At 48.8% G+C, this 12,500-nt stretch overlaps 1 protein-coding gene across 6 annotated transcripts in view; it reads right to left on the reverse strand.

The window, feature by feature from the left end:
* The window catches only part of LOC125950262 (dedicator of cytokinesis protein 3), a 60,430-nt gene that overhangs the window by 15,190 nt on the left and 32,740 nt on the right, over positions 1-12,500 (reverse strand). For 5 of the 6 annotated variants that reach the window (XM_049678088.1, XM_049678089.1, XM_049678086.1 and 2 more), the window contains exons 5-6: positions 3,112-3,232; positions 198-3,020 (exon numbers count right to left, since the gene is read on the reverse strand). In XM_049678088.1, coding sequence (XP_049534045.1) covers positions 198-3,020; positions 3,112-3,232 — 2,944 coding nt within the window. Of the gene's footprint in view, positions 1-197; positions 3,021-3,111; positions 3,233-10,267; positions 10,438-12,500 lie in introns of those variants that run through there. The other variant, XM_049678091.1, reaches the window with a different exon arrangement.

Consider the following 12,500-nt stretch of genomic DNA (forward strand, 5'->3'; position numbering starts at 1 on the left):
GAACTAGACAGGAAGGGCCGCCATCAATCATAAATGTCTAAGTGGAAATATAGCATCAATGGAATAGCGAAGCTATGGACAAATACGTTAATACCCTGCACGCAGTTCCGATTGCATATTGCACTTGAAAGGCAACAGACTGCAGGGCAACGAGACAAACCCTAAATTAATGGAGAACTAAACATAACAGCACCTACCTGTTCGCACTGCATCATATCGTAGAACACCGTAAAGGTCGCCTTCCGCAGCGCCGGTTCGGGCACGAGGGTAACCTCCAGGAATGGGCCCACCATCGACGGGATAAAGTGCAGCTTATGTTCGCCCAGCTGAGCCCACATGCTTAGTATCTGGAAGCCCATCATGACGCGCATATCGCCGTGTGTGCTGAGTATCTTGCGTCTCCGCGTCTCATGGTACTGCTCGATCTGCAGCGACGGTTGCGTGAGAAAGATGACGGCCACACTGAAGTACGACCACCAAAGCTGCGAGTCGAACGAGTGCGGTCCGAGAAAACGATAGACGAGCGGTTTGGCCAGCTCCTCCAGTGTCCGGCGTACCACATCATTCGCTGCCATCTTCATCACCAGCCAGTCCTTGGAAAAAATCATCCAGTCCTGCTCAAGCATGTCCTTAAATATCGCTAGACACTGTTGGATGAAATCGCGCAACTCCTTTCCACTACCGCCGATTCCGCTGCCTGTTGCCGTTCCTCCGGGACTGGCACCACTTTGTCTGTCCCACATACGCTGATAGTGCGATTCATCTAGCAGCTGTAGCAATCCCAACTTGACGGCGAACAGCGAACAGACTAAGCTCTCGTTACCCCCGTTGCTCAATATGTTGATCGTTTGCAGCAGTATCGGGAAGATGGAGGCAAAGAGGGTATCGAGATCGTGGTGGATTGTGTTCGAGGGCTTCTCGCCCGTTTTGGCACGGGCTTCGTAGAGCTTGATCAGCACCTCGGCCAGTATCTCGGTGCATAGGCGCAGCTCGTCACGGCGAGCCAGGTGGACACGCAGATGCTTGCACGCGATAGCGAGAATAACGGAGCGTAGCTCATCGTCCTGGAACAGTTGGCCCGATACCATGTCCTTGATCGTTTTCAATTTTGCTTGCACCAACGCTGGCTGAGCGTCCTTGGGTACCGCATCCAGCATCGATCGCACCAACGATTCCAGCTCGGCCCGTGTGATGATCGTACGAAGCTGCTCGAATACGACCCCGGCATTGCTGAGCAGTGCCTCCTGGGTGGCCAGTATCTGCACCGTGCTCGGTACGGCTAACATTCCATTCAGCGAGGTGAACACCGAGAAGAGATCGTTCTTGAACTTATCCTCGTATTGGCCACCGGAAGCGTGAGCGAACAGTTTCCGAGACTGGATGATCAGCTTGAAGATGAACTCGAGCGAGCTGAAACACTGCACAATCGGTTCGAGATTGTCCGTCGTCGTCAGCCAATCAGCCAGATGTTGCACGGAAGACAGCAATCCCTGGTAGACGAGCGGGGCGGCAAAGTGATCCCGAATGTACGCATCCATAACGGGCTTGAAGTGCTGGAACTTGCTGCTCTGCATTAGACTGAAGATGTTCACGAGCACGTGGAACACGAGACCCGAGTGGGGAGTGCTGTTACCATCGTCCGTGGAGAACAGCGCAAACAGTGCATCGAGCACGTCCTGCAGAAACTTGATCAGCTCCTCGTTGTGCAACCGCAGGACTCGCTGTAACGAATCCTGTATACCTTCTGGGCGATTGCGCCACTGCAGCAACGATAGCAGATCACCATTTTGTGTGAGCTTCGTCGAGCAGAGTACGGTCCGGACGTAGAACGCTTCCTTTGAGCTACGATGGTAGGGCGACGGTGAGTCACCTTGCGAGTGTCGATCGGCAGCAGAACAGGGCAGCCGTAGATACACGTTAGGTTGCACCTTCAGAATATCCTCACACTTGTACACGTGCAGTTCGTGGGCACCGTCGGCGATGGTCGCACCACCCGGTTCCATCAGTCTCGCAAAGCTGAATCCAAACAGCTTCGGATCGGATTTGTCACGCGTCGAGCAGCTCCGGAACTCGAACCGTACGTGCGCCTTGCTGAACTTATCGATCGGTACAAACATCCGGATCGTTTCGTTCCAGGCGGGTGAGTTGTTGTGGTACAGCACCATCGACTTGTAGTGCGCCTGCAGAGGACTTCCCGAGGCGATCGCGATGCACTCCTGCACCACGCGCCCATTTTCGTCCAGCACTAGCGCCGTCACTTCGATGTTCTTGGCCGTACTGATGCCCACCCGCTCAAACTCACCCCGCTCGAGCGTTAGAAACAGATCGTTCCGTACGTCACCCGGCATGATCACGTCCGGGAAGCCGATCTTTTTCGTAATGGCCGCACCCTGGAACAGAATCGGTTGTTCCAGCTTCGCCTGGCACAACTCACCGTGCAGCAGCTTCATCGACACGACCAGCCCATACTGACCCTGTGGACTGGCATTGATCGGCTGAAACTTCCCGCTCGCCTTCTTGATGATCAGCTCGTGCAGCTGGTGGTAGTCCTTCTCCTCGCACTGGAAAATCTTGAAGCTAAACTCCTTCTCCTCCGACTCGACACTGTAATCGAACTGGACGATATCGTTCAGCGGCAGCACCCCGACACCGTACGGTCGCCGGTACGCGTGCGTCGTGACCGTCAGCTTGTCACCTTTCTTCACCGACTCCGAGTGTAGCATCTTACCCACGCGCATCACGTTCGCAATCAAATAGAGATCTTGGTTCAGATCCGAGGTACCCAAATCGGTAAAGATCGTACAGTTGTGGCTCGTTTCGACGTACGTCGAGAACCCATCTCGAGCAATGCGCACCAGGAAGCGCTCCGACAGGGCTCGCATCCGGTTTGAGTTGCCATCGTACAGATGAAAGTGGATCTCCGCATCGTCCCCGATTCGATGGCCAAAGTCACGCATGCAAAAGTACAGATGGTGCGTGTGAATCTTCTTGCCCGCCTTCCGCCGTAAGGTGCCTCGATTCTGCCGGAAGGAGGAGCACGGAATAAGTATTAATAGGGTTTAACCGCATGTGTTTAAATTTAGGAAGCTTCTAGTTCAGCTCCAAACATACCGATGCTGCTTTGGCATTTTCCGCACTGTTTACGTGCACCTGGTGCAGTGATACTATTCCGATTTTCTGAGGATCTACCGCTAGCGTACCTAGTCGCGGTACCAGATCGAGACCAAGTTTTCTATAAAGAAAAAAAAATGAAAATACACAATACATAAAAATGCTCGAGCTACCGGTTGACGTTAAAAGTAGTATCGCTGGCCTACTTGTATAGTTTTGGCTCTTTGAAAATAGACATAGAGTTCATAAATCGATTAATGAAAAGCGATCGTGATAATAACCATTCGAATGTCTACTACCGAATTATTCAATGCGTTCACGTTCCCTCGATAATGCTTGTATGGTTACAGAGCATGCGTAAAGCGTATAATCGTTTCCTCCCGAAAAAAACAGGTCCCCTCCGCACCTTCTTGTCTTTTCTATTCAATCTCATTCCTTTCCCAATTATCCTACATCTTTCCTCGGGTTTCGTGGCAAGCATTCTATTTTTAATTTTCAGTCTATTCCATAAAGCCTTCTTCCAGCGTTGTGGTTGAATCCGATCAAAGCTCCACCGTTTCGGTACGTGGGCCTGTGGTAAGCTGGCGCGGGTACCGAGGTCAAGAAAGTAACACCTTTGCAACACGATACACGCTTCCTTCCACGATAGCCATATCTTTCATCGAGTGGGGATTAGAGGGCGTAGATAATGCGCATCATCGAAGCCGTTGGCGGCTGGCGTATGCTGATCAAACGAACAGATGTGTGCCGATCAAGCACTTGTAGGCGTGTGTATATTGCCGTATGTTAATCCCCGTTGAGATTGAGCCACTCGCTTTTGTTTCCCTTTCGTGGTTTTTCGTTTCTGTTTGAGAAAGCTAATGGTTTTAAATTCGAACAGAACTAATAATACAGTGAGGATAATGTATGCGATCATCACCATATGAAGCAATCGATCTACATGAAGCCATATGAAGCAATCGATTCTCAAACATCTTAAAACAAAATTTCAAGAAAAATAATCTGCAATTCTCTTCGATGATTTATTAATCCAATTTTATTGTTAGTGATAATTGTGGACCCTAAAAATGAATCTATCGTTAGTTTTAGTGTCGTATGCCGTGTGTCAAACAGACTTGTAGGATTTCGTTCACTGTCTACTGTGCTGAAAGAATACCATATGCAATAGATTTACAATAAAAAGAAACCCCGCTAAAGTGTATCTGTTTTATAAAACGTTTTAAAACGACAAGAGTATTAAAACCATAATATTATTTTCGTGGCCAGGTTTTGTCCTGTACCATCCATAGGTCGCATAAATCGCGCCCTTCTCATTATCTGACAGGGTTTTATGATAATGTTTGAGAGCCACAGGAATGGCTCTCTGCTTTCTTCGTTTAATATTTTTTTTAATAACAGATAGCACCGCGTTAGGGTGTAACGACCATTTATCATAATTCAGCCGGCTGGTCACAGGACAAAACGTTTCACAAAATTGATCAGAGGCCGCACCTAAACGCACCCCCGGGCAGGCGTGATATGCATGCTGCGATCACCGGGCAATATATCAGCAGGGTAAAGGGGAGCCGAAAATACTCGCCAGCCAGCCAGCCAGCCAATTCACCACCGACAGCGGCAGCGGCAGCAGCATAAGCACACTACCTTCTTCCTGTGTGGGATATCTGACTGTAGAGCATATATAAAAGGGGAAGAGCCGGTGGGCGGCGGGCCGGTAACGAAGGAAGATACTGCTGCAGAGAAAAGGAAAAAGAGGCCAGCAGTGTGGGAACGGTCGTGGCAGCAAAAATAAAGCGATTTAAAAAGAACATGATCGTCACATGATCCTTTCCGTTTTTCCAGAAACGTTGCCCTCTCTCTCTTTCTCTCGCTTTTTCTTCCATCCTCTTTGGCTCACCTTTAGCAAACAGAGGGAAAGATGGAGGGGCGCAGTGGTTCCGACAAGAACCTGCACGCTCAGACATGGTTTTACCTTTGACAACCAAACAGTCGACAACGATCGACGACGTTTGGCTACGTGGAGGTATATGTAGGTACGCAACGCACCACACCGCAGCGCACCGCACCCCGCTAGGGCCGGTGTTCCTTCGTGCAGCATTCCTCCAACATAAGAGCTCACCTTCTACCCCTGCTCCCTGCTTGCTGCTCGCTGCTGCACATCGCTTACGCCACTTACCCAACATAGCGGGCTTCACGGGGCTTCGGCAACCAAACGTGGCAACAGTGCTCCTCATCGGCCAGCAGCAGCACTCCAGATATTTAACCCAAAAAAGAAGTACCGAGCAGCTCGCACATAAAGGAAAATACCACCCGGCCAACGGGGTATGGTGTATGGGGTGGGGTGGGGTGGGTTGGTCGCACACCTCGGTTGCGGTGCGGTGTTCGTGAGCTGGCCAATGCGCCGCCGGCTCGAACGCACACCCCGAACGTGCTGCTGCTGCTGCATGCGTAACCGGGCGCACGGATCAGCAGGAGGGAGCTTTAAAATCTCGAATTAACCTGCTCCTGCTGGTGTTGCTGCTGGTTCGCGCCAGCCTCATTCCTACGTGCACATAATACGCCTCACAAGGCGACGTAGCACAGGAGCCCAGCGATCACTCAGTCTTGCAGCACCACGCACACTTGCGCACACTTGGTTGACCGAACGAATCGCAGCATCACGATCACGATCGCGCATTGCAGCCCAAAAAAGCTTACGGACGGGTCACTCATACCGAACGTCATGGGCGATGGCGACGATGACGACGACGATCGCACGTGATCGCGTGATCCGATGATCGAGCTTTTCAGGTGAGTTACCCCCTCGTCTGCGGTTAGTTTCGATGAAAGTTTATGGTGATCATCCGAATGATCATCGCGTTCCCGATCCTCCTTCATTTGGCACCTCTCCCGTGTTTTCACTCTTTTACTTCCTTCGTTCGTTTCCTGCTGCAGACATTCCTGCTGCGTTCGGCGGATGTTCATTGACGATCGAAACGAAACTCCGACAACCGTCGCGGCTATGTATGTGTGCGTGTGTGTGTGTCAGCCATTGTATGTGTGCGTCTGGTACGGTCGCCAAGAACGGTTCCAGTAACCAGCGATCGGGAATGTTGTGCTAACACCAAGATCCCCCAAGACACATCTTCCAGACGATCGTTGGAGAGACGAGAATGAAGCAACAGGGCACACGGAGAATAGGAAAGAATCTGCAAAGGTGCGCTTGCACGAGCGAGAGAGAAAGAGGGAGATAGAGAGAATGGAAGAAAGACTTCAATGCTGGTGGAAGCGAGGAGCCAGCCATGAGCACGATCGCGACTGGCGCAGAGGTTGGGATGGCAATTGGTTAAAGGAAGGGCGAGGGTTAAGAAGAGTTTTCAGACGGGCGCGAACGAAGACTACGACGACAACAACGAAGGAGTAAAAGAAGAAGAAGAAGGATTCATCTTCTTTCCCTCGTTCCGATCCGACCAAGCGACGTGAGGGAAGAAGCTCGTTAGAAACCAATTTGGTGATTGCTGCTTCTGATGTTCGGATTCGGTCGTTTCTGTGCTGGTGCTGGTCTGCTTCTGAACAAGACTGACGGCAGCATCGGCAGCAGCAGCAGCAGCAGCAGAAGCGACAGAAGAAGATACGGACCAAAAGCGGACGCGGCGGAAGCGAAAGCGAAAGAGGGCGGCGAACTCAAAACCAGAAGGCGAAACTTGCGCAGAGGCCACATCTTCGCGAGGAAAAAGGAAGGAAGGAAGGTTCGCCTGGGGGGTTGGGGCGATCCATCCCAGCCCATTCGAGCGGAGAGTACCACAAATGATGGGGAACGAAATTAAAAGTTTAATCTCCGTAAGCACCGCGGTTCACGATCGTCGACTGTTGCTGCTTCTGCTGCTGCTGCTGCTATGTCTTTGTCGTCTCACGGCGTGACTGGCCGCCAGGCCAGTAACTCAGGCAGGAAAGGTATGACCACACGCAGGTACAAGAGCGGCCCATCGGGATCACCACGACGGTGACTACTGTCACTGCGGTTAATTGAAGCCATTCGTGGAGGGAGCTCGCTCTTGTCCATCCGATGTCTGATCGTCGTTCTTGTGAATGACGAGATGAACTCATAATAACCCCCATAACGACCCACACCAATAGGATCTCCGCTCAAAAAAAGAAAAATCATCTGTTCCAGCAAGTGAACCAGAACTTCAGAACCAGAATAAATCTGGCTGGTTAATATGCGTAAGGACAGTAGTCGTTGCGAAGGTGTGCTGGCTGAGCGTAAGGCATGTTATTGAACTCAATTAGAGTCGTTGGCAGAGTTAGAATACAGGAGAAAGAGAGAAAGAGAGAAAGAGAGAAAGAGAAGGAGGTCAACAGAATTAGAAGCGACCGCAGGGAGAAAGAGAGCGAAAGAATTAGAACCAGTCGCTGAACAAGGGGATCCTCTGGTCATGCTATCCACGACCGATCGACGATGGCGATCAACGCAGCAGCCTGTGACTCACCACACGTGCCGATGAGGAGTTGGAAGGAAATGCGCGAGGTATTTCCATGTTTCGAACACAGACGCGTCGATCGCGTGATTCAGAATGCTGCATACGTTCGTTGGCGATCTTGAACTTGCGTGAGGTTTTCTTTGGGGGGAGAAAAATACAAGTTCAAACATAATCGAACCACAACGCAGAACGAAACTCTTGCCAAGATTGGCACTCAAAGGCCACGTGTGTGTGATGCCAAGAGCCAGGGGCCCAGCCCCGGTCCAGCCCAGGTATCATAAACAACAACGAAAGCAAACAGCGCCAAGCGGTTGAAGGCGAATAAATTTAGCGGTAAAATCTAAAGCTCCGCGTCGAACCAAGCAACGAGGGTGAGGGGCGAGTGGTTGGATTGCAAAAACTGAAACCCCCGAACTTCCTCTCTTCTACCGGCCCACCCCTCGTGACGCACAAACCGCAGTCTCCCATTTTGTTTGCCATTTTTTCCCGTACCCCTTCTTCATTCATTTCTTTTTCGCGTGCTCCTCCCAGGGTCCGCATGCTGAAGGCTCTCTATCACTCGGGCGGCTGCGCTCCATCGTGGCGTTCCGTGTTTGATGAGCTAGATGGGGTCTCGAGGGGTCTCCTTTTATGAACGTAGACCCCGCCAGGCGCCAGCACTACGTATGTTTGAAGATCGCTTTGGAGGATCTCTCGCGCGCGCTCTCTCTCTCTCGCTCGCCATTTTTTTTTGCGTCGAGCCGATCTGCGCAAACGGATCGGTTGTTATTAAAAGGTTTAGAGGTTGTAGGGTGGCTTCTTCTCTATCACTTATTCTCTGCTTGGATTGCCGGCACTTTTCGCGAGAGAATCACGTTTGCAAAAGAGGTGACGGAGAAGAAAGGAAACCCACAACGGCATCGGAGATGGAGAACAAACAAGATGCAACGGACAATGAACATACAGACGACGACGACCGGAGGACGCACGGTACGCGAATGATGGTGGAAGACGAATTGATTTACATACAATGGTGGACGATGGGTATGCGCGCCGGGGGAGTTTACATACATACGATCGAAACCACACATAGACACACACACACACACACACACAGGCCCCATTCTGAAGGGAACTCGTTGCGGAGATAGACATAATTGCCTGGTTTGCCTGACGTTCCCACAGGGTTCGAGTTCAGAGGAGTGTTCCAGGGAAGGAATAACATGCCGGTATGCCCAGTTCTTCGTTTTTCTTCAAGATTCGATATGCTGGGAGGGCCGTTTGCTCTTGTCTCTCTGGTTTCTTCTCCGTCTTGGAGGTTAGCAGACGACCAGCGCGCCGGGTCAGCGCTTATGGCTTACTCACTTCGAACTTGAACTTGATGCGCACATGAGGAACGTACCTACTAGTGACCGGCTCTGTGGTCTTTCCTCATTCCCCACGATTGGCATGTTAGTGTTTCAGAATAACCCTTACGCTTTTCAAGATGTCTACTTTACTGTGCGGTATCCTCATCAATCGTTAGTCTACGTCTTCTTCATTTTGCCAATCGGAATCCTTTATCTGCGGCTGAATAATGCTTATCGCAAACATAAAATGGAAGCTCGTTCACTGTATTGTTTTAAGTGTGAGGAAAATACATAATGTTTGCGAATTACAAGGATCTAGGATAAAGATCCATTCATTTACATTCTTGGGTGCATTATTAATGCGTCTTCTGAATCGATTTGAAATCTCTCGACAGCATATTGTTCTTATTATTTCACACTGAGTACAAGTTTCAATTCGATATTTATGGAATTGAATAAGTAAAATTTAAAAAAAATCAACGATTTACACGGTTGATTCTCCAAAATTAATAAATTCCCTTCTTAATTTTTTTCGAAAATATAAACTATTATTTTAATAGAACTGATCATAGATCATCGTTGACCTCACAATTATTCATTTTTAATATTTTAGTTACATTTTCATAACTCTATAAGATGTTGCATAAAGCAGAAATGTTAATTACTAATCAATATAAAAAGGGATGAAAGAATTATGCAAAAGAGAATTTGTAGAATTGCTCGCCGACTTGGATATTCCCACTCAAAGAAAAATCTTCCTTGTATTGGTCAGATTTGACTAATTTTGTCGATAAAGAAATCACCAAACCATCAAATCAAACCAATAACTTACTGGCCAAGGAGAACGAGCTTGCTTTAAAAAAGTCTTATTATTTTTGGCTGCCAATGGCTGTAGATAGTAGGCTTGCTTCAAGGATATGCTACTCAATTAATTAAGCTGGACTGAAAATAGTAAGCTACGAAATGGACCCTAAATAGTACTCTCGGCGTAATTAAAACCCAAGCAAAATGTCACATTTCCAAGTCCAAACCAGTCAATCAAGTTATTGGTGGCTGGTGGCAATCGAACATAACGAGATTGTTTTCGCGGAAAGAAACTGCGAGAACGCACCGCAACGCACAACATCATTCATTCCCCGCGATAAATAGCTATCAAGTTTGTCGCGTGCTCAAGCTTTCATCGCCATTATACCACAGACTACATTACGAGCACACCAGGTCAAACCAGACTGATACCAAACATGGTTCGCAAATGGCCACCATGCCCCCTCCTTCCTCTCACGCGTGATTGCGTGGCGTTGCAATGCAACGAACTTATGAATGTCACTTTCTTATCAGACGACGATGGCGACGACCAGTTGGGCCTCCTACCTGCCGTTTACGTTGCTACCATCAAACCACCCCAATGCACCAGTAGTAGTCGTTCCGTGCCGCTGCTGCTGTTGCTGCTGCTGCTGCTGCTGCAGGTGTTGGTGGTGGTTAAGCGGCACATAAAATGTCATCTTTCGCGAACGGTTGCCGCTTGTTTACGTTGTCACAAGTATTTTCTCTACCCCCACCAAAAAAAAACGCAGGTACAAAGGACACAATACAGGCGAACCGCCTTTTTCTCTGGGAGTGCTTCAGCTTGGGGTCACCACATCCTTGTACTACTGCGCTGACTTTATAAAGACAAGGGGCACTGGTCCTCGTTTGACGTACGGCACACGACACCACCCCGTTGTTCACTCGGATGATGTGAAAGGGGGTGGCCACCAATGAACCTATCAATCACCAATATCAGGTGGCACGCCTGGAACAGACACTTCCGGGTATCTGCACTACACTCTGCACCCCTTTCTCCCGATAAACACACACGTGCACTACTGAACCTGGTCTTGCGTGTTCCTGAGGCTTGTAAGTCTCTTTCCCTAAACTTGATTTGTCGTGGTTTCTCGGAGGTTCAGCGGTTCCGTGGGGACCGTTTACTACCGGGCTACGGTCCATCATCGATGACGCTCTCCGTCCCGGGCACACACAACATCTTGTGGACGTTTCGTTTCGAGTGGAAAGTGATAACTGATGTTACACACAACCGGCGTGCGGTGCCGTGCCGTGCCGTGCCAAGGCGTGCGGCAACTTGCGACGACCACCAAACGCTACACACTCATTACTGACACATATCCATCCGAGCGAGCATTGCCGATGAAAATCATCCCCCCCCCCACCCCACCTTCGCACCGCACGACTGTCTGCTCCACTAGGCCCGGCCACGCAGCTTTCCCAGCGCCTCCGCCATCCCCATCATGTCCACCGTATTTTTCCCCTTTTCTCAACACCGCGAATCCGTCCGCACGCAACCGTTTTCCCGAGCATCGAGTGCCGGCTCGAGGGAACCGCCGGGTTGGAAAACTCGACGACAACAGCCGGTCGACGGTAGAGTCGGAAGAAAATTGGATTGGAAAAGTGGACACCAGAGCGTGGAGAGGCCAGTTTATTTACTTTTGCGGCTCTGCTTGCCTCCGGTTTTCCGGTGTCCGGAGAGCCCGGTGGTTCCGTACTTTCACATTTAGCAGAGCGCGCGTCACACAACGGACGGTGTCCAACGGTGTTGCCATTGTCGCGGTTTGCCATTTGGCTGTTACTCTGTACTCTGCACGAGAGTTCCCGCGTGCGGCACATTGTTGTCGTGTGTGATTGTTTCTCAAAACCTCCCACCGCCTCTCACACCCTGTTGCTACTTCTCATCGGGCGAAGCTATGCCGGTGACGGGTTAAATCAGCTTTACACTTGCCGAAGCGAAAGGAAAGATAAGATAAGCCGATCGTGGTGGTGGTAATGGTGACGGCGACGATGGTTGGCGTCGAAACGTGCGACACAGTCACACAACAGCGATAATCTAATTGATAAGCAAAGGGCCTTTTTTATGGGAGTTTTAATGATGAATAGTTAATTATTAGACGTTTTAGAAGGTAAATGTGTCATTTGGCGAATCATCTGAGAAAATTCGCGACATTGGATTTATTCAACTTGATTCAATGTTTTGATTCGGCTATTGAGTTTTATTGTGCTGTAGAATGAACTGTAATGTTGGAGATAAATGGATGAATAAAACCATCTAGAGGTTAATGGCACATTAATTGTTTGTTTAGCTAGACATGAATTATGTTTACATTTTTTTACATGCCTCTTGAAAGTACCGTCTTTGTTTACCGTGTAATGACATTTTCTTGACCATTTTAATGAGGTGTAATGACTGTAAACCATGCTAGTAGTAAGTACGTCACAACTGAATGTACATGGAGGCAAGATTTATTTTGTTTATTCCTTAAAAATGACCATAGAATCATTAATAAATATTTTTTATTAATACAATCAACTGATTGTCTTAGAATAACTTTATATACTATATTATTTACTTTATTATCTTTACCTTAAGCGTCAATAAAACAATTGTTACATTTAAAATAACTGTACCTTTTGGTGTTTCATGTTTTTTTTTAATTCCTGGAAAAGTTACCCATTTTGGTTAAAACGTCAAAAAGAATGTAAAAGAAGCATCAGTTTTTCGATATCTATTTATCGTAGAGATCTAATTAGTTAACTTCCGCTATTAAGTCCAAAA

Source organism: Anopheles darlingi, chromosome 2 (assembly GCF_943734745.1).
Source record: "Anopheles darlingi chromosome 2, idAnoDarlMG_H_01, whole genome shotgun sequence".
NCBI lineage: Eukaryota > Metazoa > Arthropoda > Insecta > Diptera > Culicidae > Anopheles > Anopheles darlingi.